The following is an 18,591-nucleotide window of genomic DNA, read 5'->3' on the forward strand; positions in this document are numbered from 1 at the left end:
AAATAGATATGTTATATATTAAAGTCTTAACAATAACAACCTGAACAAAACACTGCAAAGTTAACATTAACTAAGTATAAAAAACTGTGCAATATAAACATTAAATACAGTAAATAAAAGACTTCTCAAAACTGTACAACATTAACAATAGTCACAGCAAAAATGTATCAAAAATGCAACATTAACAATAATAATATATATATATTTTTTAATAAAAAACGGTTCAAAATAAATATTACAGTAAAAATAAAAATGAATTAAAAAAAATCTCAAAACTGCAACAATGCAATAATGACCACAGTAAAAAAAAAAAAAAAAATTTAAATCAGATCAAAAAGTGCAGTGTAATATCACATTAGGTAAACTTCAATAAGTTTATACCACTACTACCTTTATTTATTAATGAAATACAGCAAAAAAGTGTCAGACACTCAGTGATGTCGCTGAAACTGAGCAGTGGATAAATTAATACAACAGGTGCAAAACCATAATAGAATAATAAAACATGGGTGCATTTACATCACAGGAGCAGCATCATAAAATGATAATAATAATTTAAAATCCAGTAACTAAAAGCTTTTCTGAAAAGCAAAGACTTCAACAGTTTCTTAAAAGTGTCCACACAGTTGAGCTCCCAGAGAGACTGGTGCAGGTTATTCCAGAGTCTGGGGGCCACAGCCTGGAACACCAGGTCTCCTCGGGTTTTAAAATTAGTTTTCGGGATCTGTAGGAGACCCTGATCTGAAGACCGAAGGCTGCGCCCCGAAGTGTAGGGGCACAACAAGTCAGATATATTGAGGGGCCTGACCATGTAACGCTAGGAAAGTCAGAACTACGAGGTGGGCTTCATTGATAATTGGAGATCCTTCTGGGGAAAACCGAACCTGATAGGAAGAGATGGAATCCACCCTACTTTGGCGGGAGCATCTCTACTATCAGAAAACATGGCACAGTCACTGTTATGACACCTCATGAATGAGACCATGTTACAGAGGGGGAGTCCTCCACGCCCCTCTGGCTTGCCTTAGGACAGTTTCCCTCCCATTGCTATTATGATAGCTGTGTTCATCGCCATGACAACTGTTGTGATGGTGATGAATATTATTTTATAGAGATGGTGTCTGTCCCCCGACCCAAATTTCACAATATCAATCAAATAAAAGAGGTATCAATTATAAAAATCTGAAAAAATCAAAATCTCAAATCTAGAAACACCAAAACATAAAACCATTAGATGTGCTCTATTAAATATTAGATCACTGAGATCCAAATCTCTACTAGTAAATGACCTTATCTCAGAAAATAACTTTGATTTATTCTGTTTAACTGAAACATGGCTGTATCAAGATGAATGTTAGTTTAAATGAAGCCACTCCTCCCAGTCATTTAAATACTCATATGCCACGAGACATAGGCCGTGGAGGTGGTGTAGCAGCTATTTATCATTCCTCTCTCCTAATCTATCCTAAACCAAAGGCCAGTTACACTTCCTTTGAAAGCCTGGTTTTAAATTTATCTCATACCGAATCAAAAACCTGCCAGCCAGTCTTATTTGCGATAATTTACCGTCCTCCAGGCCCTTATTCTGAATTTCTATCAGAATTCTCTGAGTTTATATCAAACTTAGTCCTCAGTTCTGATAAAATACTGATAGTAGGAGATTTTAATATCCATGTTGACAAAGATAGTGATAGACTGAGCTCAGCCTTCAAGTCCCTATTAGAATCAGTTGGCTTTTTTCAAACTATTAATGAAGCTACTCATCGTTTAACTCATACTCTTGATCTTGTTCTAACATATGGCCTTGATATTAATGAACTAAAAGTCTACCCTGAAAATCCTCTGCCATCAGATCACTTTTTAATATCTTTTAACATTATCCTAGAGGATCTCGCACTGCGCAATATAATAGTTACAGGTAGAAATCTGTCCAATAGTGCTGTGGCTAAATTTAAAGAGGCCATTCCTGCTGCCTTAAACTCAGTGCACCATCCAATAAATAACTATGATATTAATTATAACCCCTCTCAACTGGATCTGCTTGTCGATAGCTCTGCTAGTCTACTAAAATCCACCTTGGACTCAATTGGCCCATTGAGGGAAAAAACTAGTAAACGTCAGAGGAAAGCTCCGTGGTTTAGCTCTGAAACTCACACACTCAAACAACCAACCCGTAAATTAGAGAGAATGTGGCGCTCCAATAAAACAGAGGCGTCACGAATACTCTGGCCAGAAAGCCATAGTAAATACATGACAGCCTTACGACATAGTCGATCTACATACTACTCCTCACTAATTGAAAAAAATAAAAATAATCCGAGGTACCTTTTCAGCACTGTAGCCAGGCTAACACAAAGTCAGAGCTCTATTGAGCCCATGATTCCTCTAGCCCTCAGCTGTGACGACTTTATAACATTTTTTAACGATAAAATTCATAAGATTAGAGATAAAATTAGCCACTCCCTGCCTTCACCTGGGCCTGCTGTACCATTAAATGTAAATAGGCCTAACCTAAACTGTTTCACACATATAGGACTTCAAGAACTTAACTATTATTTCATCCTCCAAACCATCGACCTGCCTTTCAGATCCGATCCCAACTAAGCTGTTTAAAGAAGTTGTTCCCCTGGTCTGCCCATCTTTGTTGGAGACAATAAATATATCCCTATCAATAGGCTACGTGCCACAGTCCTTTAAAGAAGCTGTAATCAAACCCCTTTTCAAAAAACCTACTCTTGATTCCAGCACTTTAGCAAACTACAGGCCTATATCTAATCTTCCTTTTATTTCAAAGATTCTTGAGAAAGTTGTGGCGGCTCAGCTCTGTGACTTCCTTCAAAACAACAGCCTGTTCGAGGACTTCCAGTCAGGTTTTAGAGCTCAACACAGCACAGAGACTGCTTTAGTTAAAGTAACTAATGATCTACTCTGGGCTTCAGATGAAAGACGACTCTCAGTGCTGGTTTTATTAGATCTTAGTAGGGATGTAACGATTCACTCAACTCCCGATACGATTTGATTCACGATTCGATTCACGATACTGGGTTCACGATACAATACAAATGACTGAAAAATATTCCTTTATTTTTTGGGGGAAAATACTATACCGTTTCCTTTTATTTTTCATTGTCAAAAGAATCCCTTGATAAACTATTCAAAATGATGCAATTTAACTAAAAATAAATCTTGAATTAAATAAATAAAGGAATAACACAAATGAAGAAGCCTATTAATTTAAATTCTGGTTCTATAATAAACAATTCAAAACTGCGTAATAGTTCTTTTTCTTTTTAAAAGTGCAACTGAAAATGTATTTTGTGCCTTTACAATTGGACTTTAAAAAAACAAAAAAAAAAAACAGTCATTTTACTGTATTTACGTCAGATATTTGTTTAGACCAGCAGAGGGCGCTGGTAACCCAGTGGTCGGTTGGCATGCAGTTATTCCACCAGTGAAGAAGAGAAGCTATGCTGGCAGACAGAGTTAATAGAAAAACCTGACTTTTACAGATATTCACGTAATATTACAGATATTCTTTCAGTGCTAAAGGAGTAAAGAATCATTTATGAGCATGTTTAACAGTAAATGGCGGCCAGAAAGAAAATAGTAGCAGATTCCGCCCGTCACGTCCGCTTCTGGAAGGATTAATATATAGCGCCCTCTGCTGTTTAAAAAAAGTACTGCAATTCAATTTTCAGAGCATCGATGTGAACCGTGGTACCTATGAATCGATTTTTAACTGCCTTACGATTAATCGTTACATCCCTAGATCTTAGTGCAGCTTTTGACACTATAGATCACTATATTCTACTAGAGAGATTAGAGGAATTACTTGGAATCACAGGGACTGCCCTAAACTGGTTTAAGTCCTACCTATCTGATATGTACCAGTTTGTACACGTGAATAATAATTCTTCTGTGTACACTAAAGTAAGCTACGGGGTTCCTCAGGGCTCGGTGCTAGGTCCAATCCTCTTCTGCATCTATATGCTCCCCCTTGGTAATGTTATGAGAAAATACTTTCACTGCTATGCTGATGATACCCAACTGTATGTATCAATGAAGCCAGGTGAGACAAATCAGCTATCTAAACTTGAGGCCTGTCTAAAGGACATTAGGGCCTGGATGGATCAAAATGCTGGCCTACTTGTTGTTCCATTTGTCTCTAAAAGTAGTATAGGAGAAAGAGCTTTCAGTTATCAGGCCCCACTTCTCTGGAACCATCTACCAACCATGGTTCGGGGGGCAGACACCCTCTCTACCTTTAAGGTTAGGCTCAAAACATTCCTCTTTGGTAAAGCTTTTAGTTAGGAACCAGCTCATAGCTCATACTTAAGATGCAATAGGCATAGACTGCCGGGGGGGTCTGGCATGCTCGGTTGGAGAGAGGTTGGAGAGGGCGTTAAGAGAGAGGTCATTTAGGTTAGAGAGGGACCGGAGAGGGTCCCATTCCTCTCTCTAACACTCCCTCTATGTCTGCTTCTTCCCGTGTGTGTTTGCTCCTGTATTCCTTCTGGCTTTTGTCTTGCAGGTCCGTGGGATCCACAGTGTGGAGTTACAGAGTCTCAACAACTCTGTCTCCACCCTTTCCTCTGCACACACCCAACACAGCATAACGTGGATGGCTGTTCATCATAGGAATGGGATCCACACAAGGTTCCTGCTGCTTAACAGAAGGTTTTCCTTGCCGCCATGATGAATTCATGTTGGGTGTGGGATACATATGTATGTGTATATACGTATATATGCATATGTGTGTATCCATAAAATGAAGAGTCCGTCCTTAAGACTGCTCTACTGTAAAGTGTCTTGAGATACCATTGGTTATGATTTGGCGCTATACAAATAAAAGATTGATTGATTGATTTTATAGTCTATGCAAAACTTGACTAGAAGCTAGTGCAGAGTAGAAAGAATGGGGGTGACATGAGATGTTCTGGGAGCACTTGGTCAGAACTAACTGTTGTAAAATAAACAATTTCAGACGAATATAAATTGTTCTTTTTTTATACGTTAGGCTTATATTAGGACAACAGTAAATAAAGCTTGAAGTAATATAAAAAAAATAGGGTTTATTTATCAACTTTAATTAAAGATCACCACAACAAATTGTCAATCCTCATAGCTTTGGATCAATATTCTTTTAAAAGTCTTGATTACATTATCTCCTATCTCATATCTGTAGTCAGGGCACATACTGTAAATGGCATAATTTTGAGTCGATGCTATTAAAGGGAAATAAAAGAAAACTATCTACAGTATATAAAAGGCGAGGTTGCATCTTACTCACACAATGGTCATCTGAGGTGAGCAGGACCTAAAGCTATCGCTCCAATCAGATAATCAGGCCTTTAATGATCCCAAGCTGACGTCACGTCAGTGACCTGTGACAGAGACAAGCATCTGCTGCACTATTCTAACGCAGGCTCTCAACCCATGAGATTAGCTAAAGCAGTTGGATTATCTCATCAAGGTAGCTTTAAACTAACCAGGAATGACTCAAACAACCAATAACATCACTGCAGCTAAGCTCCGCTGCATGACACCATAGAACAGGGGTGAAAAGGGAGAAAAATAATCAGCACAATATTAACATTGTGTGCCACTTTTGGACTTTTCTCCCTATCTTTGCATACATTTTGTAGTGTGGCTTCTTTCAGAGCAGGTCTGAGTTGCTGAAAGCAGTTTTTAGAACACAAATCCATCCAGTATGTGGCCCCTTTAAGACAGTTCAGGAAGGGTATGTGGTGTTACAGGAGAAAAATACATGCACCTCAAACGTGTCTCAGTGCTTCCAACACTCAGAACTTAGGACCGACCAATAATGAGAGGTGACAAGTAAAGTACAAATACTTCATTACTGTACTTAAGTAGTTTGTTCTGGTATCTGTACTTTACTTGAGTATTTATTTTTTTTGTGACTTTTTACTTTTACTTCATACCTTTCAAAAGAAATATATGTACTTTCTACTCCTTACTGTAAAAAAATTAGCTTGTTACTTTTAAGACCTTTGAAGATGACGTCACGACGTAAAAGGTAAAAAATATTGGTAGTTTGACCTTTTTTCTGTTAGGTAAGTCCCTTCGTTTTATGGTTAATATGTTCAAGTTTTTAAAAATGTTAAACTCAAAGCTGCTCTGGGTTTAATTGAGCATTTGCATTTTTTTTAAAAAAACATTTTACTTACAAATTGTATCTATAATGAGTGCTAAATTCTCCAGGTGTTCATGATCGTTAACATATTTAACTAGTTATCTTGTACCAGCTTTCTACAAGTTTTTAAAAATGATAAACTCAAAGCTGCTCTGGGTTTTATTGAGCATTTGCACTTATTTTTTGTCTTGACACATTTTATTTATTAGTTTCTATGTACCAGTTTTCTACAAGTTTTTAAGAAAATAAAATATATGGAATTTGCTGGTTTAAAAATATCGGCATTTTTACGATAATCCGTGTCTGTTGTTTTTTCCACCGATAGCAGATAAAATAAGTTAAATATAAAACATGTTCCTTTGTCTCTAATACAGTAAGTAAGTAAATGTATTTATATAGCACTTCAAAGACAAAACGAAAAAGGTGAATTCAAAACAACAGGAGCAACATCACAAAAAAGATAATAAAACAGGTGAATTTAAAACAACAGGAGCAACATCATAAAAGAATAATAAAAATGAAAAAATCAATTCAACCAAAAGCTTTTCTGAAGAGCGCGGCCTTCAAATGCTTTTTAAAAGAGAGTCCACAGAGTCAAGCCCACGGAGGAACTGGTTCAGGCTATTGCAGAGAACGCCAGTTCACCCCCGGGTTTAAAAATGAGTCTTTGCGATCATAAGGAGACCCTGGCCTGAGCACCAAAGAGTGCGCCCTCAAGTGTAGGGGCACAACAAGTCAGTGATATACTGAGGGGCCTGACCATGCAATGCATGAAAAGTCAGGACTAAAAATTTAAACTCAGTACAAAATTTGACTGGAAGCCAATGAAGACTGGATAGAATGGAAGTAATGTGGGCTGTTCTGGGTGCACCGGTCAAAAGTCTAACAGCAGCATTTTGTACAATCTGAAGTCTGTTTAGAGTCGACTTGTTAAAACAGGTAAAAACAAAATTACAATAGTCAATGCGTGATGAGATGAACGCGTGGATGATCATTTCGTGATCGAATTTTGACAACAATATCCTCACTTTGGAGATATTTCTCAGATGATAAAAACAGTTAAAAAGTAGTTTCTCTCTGCCTGAAGTCACCACTCTTGTGTAACAGTGTCCCGCCTACAGCCCCTACTGATTGGTTACAAAGCAAGTGAAGCTTATTTTTGCTACTGTACAGTTCTGTTTTTACTTTGATTTTATAAAAAATTCAATTGATTTTTTTTGCTTCAGTGAACTTTAGAGGATCTCTACGCTTTTTTTATGCGATTAAAAAAATTTCTTAAACTTTAATATTGTTAGACTATGGAATAATTTACCCTATTGCTTAAAAGAAAGAACTCGATATATTGCCCAGGCCTACTGCAGATGCTTCTGAATCATCAGTAGAGCCAATGACTGATTGATCACTGAATGGAAACGCTGTGTGATCAGAAAGATGGAGTCCCAGTAAGGCACAGGATAGATCCATGCTATCAGTATTCTACCAGAGCTTCATGCAGTAAAGCCAAAAGAAATAATCTCTAATGATTTTTGCTGTGACACATCATGCAAAAATGTGCTAACCTGAACCAAAAAACCATACCAGCAGTTGTGTGAACCAAATATTCTCCATCGTTGATTTTTTTTTTTTTTAAATTGTCAGAAAAATATTAAGGTCATCCATCATTTCGACTAATTGTAATTCACATCCCTGACCACTAAGTGGTGAGTGACCATATTAACTCATTGGCTGCCAGCTATTTTCAGAAAAGATACCCCCCCTCACTAAGCATTTTGACTGATTTTTAAAGACCCAAAGAATATTTTGTACTATATTACACCAGATTATGAAAGATTAGAGTCTCTACTTTCATCAGAAATTTTATTTTTGTTTTTAGCTTGTTTCGTTCATCCGTATTCAGCAGTTGAAAAGAGGCAAGTTTCACACAAATCACCAGTTTCTGACAAAAAGCTGAGAAAACAGCCTTTTTCTGAAAAATACTGTCAGTGACTTTGAAGCTAATTTTTTCATTTTGCTTTAGTGACACCTCAACAGTGGTTTCCTTCTACAAAATAAAAACAACACTGAAACTGGGCTTTTGGTGTCAAAATGATAATTTTTTGTTTTCAGGGTCAGAATTTAATGGATTTCTTACTGTTTTTTTGGCCGTCCTCCAAGTCTCTCTCCCCTTCCGTTCCCACATACACCACTTCCTCCTCCGCCCGGACATGCTGAGTTGACCCACTTGCCCCGGTTTGTAGATCATTTTGTCTACATTCTTTTCTCGTAGTGCCATTTTCTATCTCGTCCCTGGTTTGTCCCTACCCATCGATGGTGTTAATCATGGCTGATTTCTCATCCAAAGGTGCGCTGCTGCCACCTACGTGCCACCAGTTGGACACTACATCATGGTATAAGCCTGATATTCACAGGACAACTCTGTCACCCTGTCTCCTAGCAACCCCAGTCAAAAAACACAATTGACGTCTTTAGACGTCATTTGGCAGTCAACGTTAGTAAACCAAATGACATCTATAGACGTCAATGGCAGTCAATGAGTTAACGTCCGTCTTAGGGGGAGTGGTGGCCTAAGGACCACAAACTGCTCCCCAGGCGCCGCAAAAATGGCTGCTGACTGCTCCTCAGGAATGGGTTAAAATGCAGAGGACAAATTTCATATATATGACCAATAAAGACAAAAAGCCCAATTTTAATTTAAAGGTCCAGTATTATGCTATTTTTCAACTAATCTCCATTTGTTCTAAGAACCCCAAAAACATAGTATTTTAGCTTTTTTTTCCTAAACTCGCCTGTTTTCCAGAGTTGCGTAGCAGCAGGAACAGCAGCGGAGTCAGTCATCTGTTATAAACACTCACCGGAGTTCCTAATAGGGATGTGCCAATACAACTTTTTCACTTCTGATATGATACCGATATTGCAGCCTTGCGTATCGGCAGATACCAATATTGATCCGATACAATATCAGCACGAATCATACATACTTTTATTACAGTTTGGAATGTTAGAAAAGGTTTGATCAAGTGATGTTACTCAAACAGAGAACAATAGTCAGCAACAGTAGGTTACTTTGTTGGAGTGTGAACCACAGTCACCTATGGATAAAAGTGCTGGAGCTGATGTCAGTGATTTTAGATGCAGTCCGATAAAATCTGATATTCTTTATCTGGCTGATATCGGACCAATATCAATATTGGATCGGGACACCTCTCGTTCCTAACCACAGTAATAGTGGATTTAAGGTGATAACCATTTGTTTTGTCCAACCGCTGCATCGCACTGGGTCACAAACACATCAGATCATGTCAAAGGCGATACGAGGCGATATAACAGCTACTAAGAGTGGAACTGCTCTCTGGGTGATTCACTGTGGTTGCCCATCACTCCTCAGGGAAGAGTGAAATGCTTTACATATATGACAATAAAGTATAATGTACAGTATATTCTATATTAAACCACAGTGTTTGTTTTACCTCTGACGTAGTTTGAGAGGGATGACCTCACATTCTTATAGGGTAGGAGGAGCCAGGATTGTAAGGAGGAGGAGTTTCTGTGCTGTGACATCACAACACGGGAAAAATCCAACTCGCCCGTTTGGAGCTGACTTTTTACAAAATGTGGAATAAGAAGGGAGGAAGGAATCAGAACTTTTTCAATGTTGGCCCTCTGAATGAGGCTAAAGGAATGTATATCACTGTAGAAAAACCATGATGTGGATTTTTCACAATACTGCCCCTTTAAGGTTAAATTTTGCATTTCAATGTCGCGCTGTTTGACTGCTTTTTGGAGAATTACCATATATGGGTTGACACACCAAGAGGCTCTGTTACCCTTCACCAGAGCGCTGATAGCCAACACGGACAAGTTGCCTATCAAGGTGAGATGGCATCATCATTATTTTAATTACACAAACTAGTCTTAAATATGCTTTGTTACTGTATAGCAGCTCATTGTAAGAAGACTTCTGCTGAAAGTGACCTTATTATAACAGATCCATCAAACTCGTCACAACACCCATTTCCAATGGTAGTCATAGACCATTGTTGTGACAAAGTCTGTGACGCGACAAAATGATGATTTCAGCAAACACATATGCCGAGTGGAAATGAGAACTACAATGTTTAATTTGGATTACGGACAAACTGAACATAATTTAGCACTTTTATTACCGAATATCAGCATGACTGTTTTTTTTCTTCTTTTCATTAAAATAAGCTAAGACATTAAAAATTGACCCTGTCAGTCAAATTGACAAACTAAATAGTCTACTGCGATCTTGCATCACACAAAGCCTAAATGAGCCAAATTTCAATAAATTTTAAAAAGTCTAGTTTTACTATAAAGACTTTACTATATACTATCTTTATAAAGATTTAAAAAAAAATTTCATTTTCCATAATAAAATATTTTATTCTAATAGTTACATAGCGCTGTTTCTGTACTTAAATTATATTCATTTATTCTCCAAATCAGATATGGGCAACTATCTGCCATATAAAACCCTTAGTATAAATTTGTGTGCACCCATGGTAAACGTAAAAATATGATATAAAAAAAAAAAAAAAAAAAACACACACATTATGACAAAAAAAAATACACAAAATGAAAGAAAAATATATGAAAGGGCAATCATAAATATTGTTGAGTTATACCAGCCTGCATATAAATATATATAATATTTTCATTGGACTTTAAAATTATTTTTAAGGGTGTTCAATTTTTTTTATCCAATAATAGAATATTTTTATGTTTAAGGTTAAAATGTAACCAGTTTGTTCATAATCACTTTTTCCTCATACTCTACCTGCTGTTGCTGACTATTGTTCTCTGATTGACTAATATCACTTGATCAAGATTATGAAGTAGGTCATAAAAGTATGTTTGATTTGTGCCGATATCGTATTGGATCAATATCAGCATCAGCCAATACTCAAGGATCCAATATCGGTATCGTATCGAGAAACCATCAACAACTCCAAAAGCACAATACGACAATGAAAAATGGACATCCAAAAAACGAGAAAACAATAAGCGTGGCCTTTTACTGCACCTTGTTACAAAAACTTCACCATGTTTTTCTTTTAGAGAATTCATTTTTCACTAGGTGGCTTTTATAGTTTTATCTTTCATAAGCTCTTACTCTGACTGTCCTTTTTACAGTATTTCATGTACTTGTCTTCTGTGATATTTACTAGTTTTAAGAACATTTTAGTGTTATTTTGACACTGTAACTTGTTTTATGTTCTGCTGCCATGACACACTTGTAAAACAGATTATTAATCTCAATATGGTTATCCTGGTTAAATAAAGGCTAATAATAAATAAACAGATAAATGACAATGTTTTAAAAGTGCACACAGAATTAGAGAATAAAAATAATGAGAACAAAAACTGGGCAATATATCAAGATTTAAGATGTATCAAGTTTTCTGTTTTGGCAATATTGACAAATTCCAATATTGCAAATATATATATATATATATAACTTTGTATTAAAATACGGCATAAAAATCACAGAATGATTTCAGAGTGTGTCCTAACCCAGACCTTCCCCAAACCAAGCCACACTACAGAACTCACTCGCACGTGCTGTCCTTCAAAGAAGAAAAAGCCAAAAGTGTATCATATTGTGCAGCTGTTTGTTAATAAATGTACCTGTGTGACATTTTGCATAGCAAATTTAACGCATAATTGTCTTTCTGGTCAGACTATTTGAATTCAAAAATATCAAGATTTATATCGTATATCGCCATTTTGAGAAAAAAAAAATATCGAGATATGAGTTCTGGTCCATATTGCTCAGCCCTAGTTGACATGAATGTTAATAATGGGACCCTCAGATCAGATTATGATGACATGTTTGTGGCCCTGCTGTGATAAAAGCTGCCTGTCTCTGCTCAGGATCAACTGTTAATGCGCGATTTCTGAACCGACCCAGAATAAATAAGTTGGATACTCCTGCTGTTTAATCACGTGTTGACCATGTCCCAGACCAGATTCAGCTAGGTTCTCTTACCTCCGAACAGGTGAGGGGAGAGGTGTGCTGGTAATGATCCGATCATCAGCCGGGGACCCTCCTGACTTCCGTCCGCCGCCTCCGCCGCCGCCTCGGGGCTGCTGCCACCGGACTCGGGGGAGCTGGAGGCTCCGCCGCTGTTCGGAATGTCAATGCCAGACTGGGGTCTCGGCCCGGGGCTCCGGGTTGACCCGGCTCTAACCCCGAACTGCTGTGTGGAAGTGGAGGCTCCGGACCCCCCGTAGCCCTGGTAGCGAACAGCTGTCCCGGTAGCCCTGCCGTTGGTTCCAGCTGTGTTGGAGGGCAGGTCTGACCCGGAGTAGGCTCTGGTCCGCCCGTTAGCAGCGGGGTTAGCGGTCGGGCTACTCTGCTTTGCCCCCATGTTCACCTCCACTAAGCGGGCTGTGAACGGTCACCTCTGCGGGACACAACGCTAGATTAGCGGATAGAATCCACAATGAGACCCTGCGCTGCTAGAATCCACCAGATTAAAGAAATGTCAGCCAAGTCAAAGCGGCCATCTGTGCCGAGAGAGGAAAGAGTGTGAGAAACTTTGTGATCCGCCACCATCGTGCTCCGTCAGTGCTCCTGCTGCAGGTAACCATAGTCCTCTCTACGTCCGACCCGTTCCGGCGGAGCAGCCGGGCTTCCCGTTAGTGGCCGCCCCGCCATGACTCCCGAGCACCGTGACGGAGCTTCGCTCCACAGCCCGGGACACAAGGATGGAGGAGGAAGTCCTACACAGCGTCCACCGAGCGGCGGCTGTCAGCTGGGCTGCTGCCCTGAACCTCCACCAAGCTACATGTTCACACCTCCACTTCCTGTGCAGACTTTCACAATACAACAGCTTCTTCTTTGAGTGTTTAACGGCGGATGCAGACAACAATAGCTCACTACCGCCACCCTCCTGATACCTCGTGAACGATCAACTGCATGGCTCACAAGTTTTAGTAAAAAATGTAGCTACAAGCTACAAAAAAAAAAAAAAAAAAAAATTTAAAATAAAAAAAAACTCTACTAAAATCAACTAAATTCTATTTATATATAAAGCGCTCTTGAAATACTCAAACAAATATTTAATAACTCTATGATCAGATGGCTTAGTCAAGATGGCTTGCAAACTGAAGGTGTCCTGCATGTTCTGCACCCTGTTTTTTAAGACTATTTTTTTCACTATCAAAGGCCATGCATCTAATCAGAATGTGCTCCACCGTTTCCAATTCATGACAGACCTCACACTCTCCAGATTCATGCTTTCCCATCAACTGCAGCATTATATTTTATCCTGTATGTCCTATTCATAATTTTGTGAAAATTGCTTCTTCTTTCCTGCATCATCCCAACCTGGGGACTCACACGATAAAAGACCCTCCCCCCAGTTCCGCCATCCCATTTATCCTGCCATAATGGAGTTTACTGCTATTTCATACCCTGCAATAACTACATCATTCTGGTTTTGGACATTACATCTGCTCATCTCTACATGAATGGATTGGCATATCCGATCGGACATCATTATTTTTTTTGGTTACAATCGCATCCACTCGACACAGCACGCGTGAGCCAACAACAAAAGCGCTACTACATATTTCTAAATTAACGACTTGGCCTCTGATTTAGCAATTTTATAATTTATAGTTACTATGTTTGCTCTTACGGCCTGTTTTGCAAACTTATTTGCCGGTTCATTCCCACCTAGGCCCACATGAGCTGGGACCCAGACAAATCTAACACGAGACCTCATATTTTGGATAGACTGAAGAAGAATCAGTATTTCACCTACAAGATCATACCTTTCATTTACATTACCTGATTCAAAATGTTCTAACGCTGACAGTGAATCTGTGCACACTACCACTTATAGTGGTTTAATCTGGTCTACGCATTGCAATGCCATTATAATTTCTATCAGCTTCGCTGAGTACACTGATACATGATCAGTCACTTTTGCAAAAAACTTTATATCATATTCTGGGCTGACACGCTACACCCACTTTCCCTGATTCTGGGTCCTTCGAACCATCTGTAAAGATTTGCACATAACCATAATACTCATCTACGTGTCTCATTGCACGCTGTCCACTACCTCCTTTATATTTCTTATTTTTTTCATACCAAGATGATTCAACTTCAGGTACTGGTAGCAACCATGGTGGATGTGGCAGACACCATAACACACCACGTCTCTCTGCTTTCCCCTGAACACTTATACCAAAAGACTCTCTTTTACTTTGTGTTATTTGGTATGAGAACATTCCTAGTTGGATGATCTTCCTTATGCCCTTTCAACTGGTTATAGTATGTCAATGCCATCTGTAATCGCCTCAGTTCAAAAGGCATTTCGCCAACCACAACCTGAAGGGCACATACTGGAGAGGTTCTCATGGCTCCTGAGCAGAGCCTGAGTGCAGTATAAGGCTACTAACTTCTTTAGCTCAGCCTTTGCAGCAGACCCATAAGCCAAGCAGCCATAGTCTATAACAATACAACAGCTTCTCCTTCTAACAGCATTTAATGGAAGCTGTCACCCTTAAAGTTGCACTACCGCCACCCTCAACAATTCCCTGTTCTCCATGTCAGCCCAGCGCTTTGTAATTAAAAATAATGCTGTCAAGAGTAAAAAAGAAATGTGATTAATTAATTATGCTTTGTAGTTAATTCATAAAATTAATCTCTTTTTTAATCTTACCTAAAAAAAATGCTGGAAAAAGCCCTCAACTTGAGGTATTTTCATTTAAATTATTTACATTATTGAGGCAGAACAAAAATATTGAAATATAAAAAAGTGGCTTTATAAAACTTTTTGATGTGTTATAAAGAGTTGTGCCACAAATTATTATTGATGGATAAGAGTGCAACGATTAGTCAACATTGTCGACAAAAATTGATATCAGAATTTGTCACAGAAAAATGTATTTGTTGACAATTGTAGGTTACGTCATCACCGTTTTCTTCAAGCTGTGGATGGAGCTGGACATGTGGCTCATCCCGCCGTCTATATATATCTGTACTCTAATCCCTCTAATCACAGCGCTACGGACGTGATTAGAAGGAGATATATTGTGAAAAACATTCCCACTGGTAAGAATATGTCGCTGTTACCGGGAGCTCAGCGCTGTAACACACGTAGCTCTGCTTGTCAGTCTATCTGAAGCTGTGACGAGCAGCAATACATCACGCACCGTTACTTGGTTAAGACCAGACATCCACCCAACAAAGTGAAAAGTCTAAGTTCCTCCGTCAGATCCACAAAAAGTTCCCACAATGACGGTGACAGAGGAACCTGCAGCAACATTTATCAACTGGAAAGAGGACTAACGCTAACTAAGCTAAGCTAACCCACTGACACGTAAGACTGGGCTAAGAGCTAATGCTAACCACTTAATGAAAGGAAGAGACTGGAAAAAATGTCCACATCTTACTGTCACAGGGCCACATATTTATTAATGGCCTAATTTAACACTTTTATGGAAGGATAGAAGCTATCATCTCTATTCATCCGTCCCGACTTGTGAAACGCAATATTTTTAATTATATTTTACGTGTTCACAAACAAAGCTGGCCCCATTAGACAGTAATGTAACTATAGACAGTAATGTAAATAATGTGATTATTACACCAGAATATCCCATTAGTAATGCTCTCAGTATATTAATGATTAAATCATCAAGCTCGATCTGGTTTAATTATAGTAAATCAGTGAGATATTTATCAACCATAACTTTATGTAACTCATTATCAGATATAAAATAAATTCAGCAGCAGAGGTTGACATTAAATAGTAAAAACACTATTGCATTTATTTTCGCTTTTCATGTGCTTTTTTACAAAATAGTAAAATATCAGCCCATGAGCTCTTTGAGTCAGCAGCTATTGGAGCTTTTTTTTAATGTGTAAATGTTATTACTGAAGCAGATTCTAGTGTTTATGTACTCAATTTAATTTGTTTTTGTAAGGAATCTGTTTACACCTTAAGTTGGGAATTGTTTTATTTATCTATTTGTTTGATTTATCGTAATTTGACCCAAGCCAAATGTGAAAGATTGTAGCATTACAGAGCAAATAATTGTATGATTTGTCATCTGATAAGTCGATTAATCGTTTCAATAATCAATGACTCGTCGACTATTAAAAAAGCCGTTAGTTGCAGCCCTATTGATGGTTGAGAAAAAAGTCTGTGCGTGTGTAAAAAAAAAGAAAAAAATCAATAATGTTAAAAACAAACTGTGTACCTCCTGAAAGGTGTTCAAGTATCCCAAGGGGTACACGTACCCCGGTTTGGGAACCACTACAATATACAGAAATCTCTACAAGCATTTTTAACCTAGGGAATATACATATGTAAAATAAAATATTCATGTATTTATTTATTTAATGTTAACTTATCAGTATGATTTGTTTGTTAAAAGCCCATACATAATATGTCTATTTATATTGTCTAATACTACTACTAACAAATGATCTTTCATTCTACTTTAAAACCTCCACATCCTAAACATTAAATCAAGTAGTCTATTAAATCAATCCAACCGTGATGTTGCCTACTGTATCAGCCTCAGGGAATTATGGATGTATGAAGAACTTCTCAGATTGTTCATATCTACAGTGTTGTTCTCCTTAGGCTGTTTGATGTCAGACAGTCCACTGTGTGACACTGAAAGCTCTCTAAAGTTGGACATTTTTAAGGTTTGAGCAGCGCCGGTCTGTGTTGTCTTTCTCTGTCCAACAGTCCATGAAAGCACCACACCACACAGTCATGTACACAGGACACACTACAGACAGAGCAGATCCCACCACAACAATGTGGAATAATAGAAATGATCAATTGGTCTCTCAATTCAATTGACCAAAAGATGGTGAGCCCGCCTGTCCGAGAGGTACGTTTGCGCTCGACTCTTGGAACAAGTGGTGAATTGTGTCTGTTGATTGTTATCGTGGAAGACTTGGAGGACATCTACATGATTGGAATTATGGTAGTAGGCTTGCTGTTGATTGGAGCTGGCAGCTTTCTGACCTATTGCAAAGTCTGTATTACATTGGCAGCTGTTTTGGGAAGGCTGCCAGTCATTTCTGACTCATGTGATGAATTATCTCAAAAGCAAGCAGGAGACTTCTTTGGAATGTTTACACAGAATTTAATTGATCTTGGAGAAGTTGAATGCTCAGCTCGCTAGTTAAAATATGGTCTCACATGATAGCACATATCTCCAATAAATACCTTCTGGGAGTCTTACTTTTTCAAAGGTGACCAAAACCGACAGACTATCACTAGTAATCCAATTCCTCTGGTCTTTCAGACATTGGACCTCACTAATGTTTGCATTTCTTATATTTTCTTTCACATCATCATCAGATACTCTGACTAGAATCCCCTAACTTCCCCTAAACAGCTTTCTGATACCAGTCAGGGTACATTGGACTCTCTTGCCATCTGTTTTATTCAACCTGATTGGTTTCCTTTATTGTCTTTTAATACAATCAGCAGTAATTGATTTCTCAATATCTTCCTGCTCCTTATCCCTCCTCTGTCTTTACTAATGGATTTGGTTAGCTTTATAGGATTCCAGTCACTAAACAAAGCTCCCTCTAGCATAGCATACGTTTAACGAATACATTTAACTCCTCTCTCCTTTCACCTGCTACCAGTGGTGTAGCCTTGATTTTTCTAGTGGGTATACTGTGTTTTACCCATTCACTGGACCTTCCCCCCATTGTACATTAAAACATGGTTAAAGTTATATAACAGTTTTTTTCAAAGTAACATCACACTATTTGCACTTTTAAAGCCACACCTTAAATATCACATTTTTGGAAGCTATTCTTAGAATTGCTCTTAACATCTACATCAATTCATTAGTGATATCATTAGTGGTGTTTAAAATATTAAATGACCTCCTTGACCTACAAACATATGCTACACTATTATTAACACATCTGGTAGGATTCATTGTTCTGCAGTTTTGTGTGTTGACTGGTATTTACCTAACTTTCTGTCCTTCCATTCAAACCAAGGATGCTTGTTTTTAAATTCCCTAACCTGACATTCGGTCCACAGGGATGGCCAGGAATTCACGTCTAGAAAGAAATATTACAGATACTGTAGCATAAGCATTTCTAATTCTATTACATATCCACACACACACACACACACACAAACACACGTGACTTTATTGGCTCCACAGAAAAGTCAAACATTACACGCAATCAAAAAGTGTGGCTTGTTTTCATTTCATTTTCTGTGCCAAAAATCAACACTTTACTTTGCCATGAGGTAGGGGTGGGCAATATGGAAAAAAATAGATTTTTCTCTTTGTAAAAATCACGATCACGATTTTTTCCCTCCGATGATTTAGACTATTTTCAAGTTATTTACTAGTAAACAAACCAATTCCCCTACTTAAAATAATCGCCCTAAATGGAAAAAGGG

At 38.2% G+C, this 18,591-nt stretch overlaps 1 protein-coding gene across 5 annotated transcripts in view; it reads right to left on the reverse strand.

The window, feature by feature from the left end:
* The window catches only part of znrf2b (zinc and ring finger 2b), a 33,433-nt gene extending 20,421 nt beyond the window's left edge, over positions 1-13,012 (reverse strand). For all 5 annotated transcript variants that reach the window (XM_028470576.1, XM_028470573.1, XM_028470575.1 and 2 more), the window contains exon 1: positions 12,165-13,012. In XM_028470576.1, the coding sequence (XP_028326377.1) occupies positions 12,165-12,546 (382 nt within the window). In that variant the 5' untranslated portion in view covers positions 12,547-13,012. The remainder of the gene's footprint in view (positions 1-12,164) is intronic.
* Positions 13,013-18,591: the final 5,579 nt, after the last annotated feature.

The sequence above is a fragment of the Gouania willdenowi genome, chromosome 16, assembly GCF_900634775.1.
Source record: "Gouania willdenowi chromosome 16, fGouWil2.1, whole genome shotgun sequence".
Lineage (NCBI taxonomy): Eukaryota > Metazoa > Chordata > Actinopteri > Blenniiformes > Gobiesocidae > Gouania > Gouania willdenowi.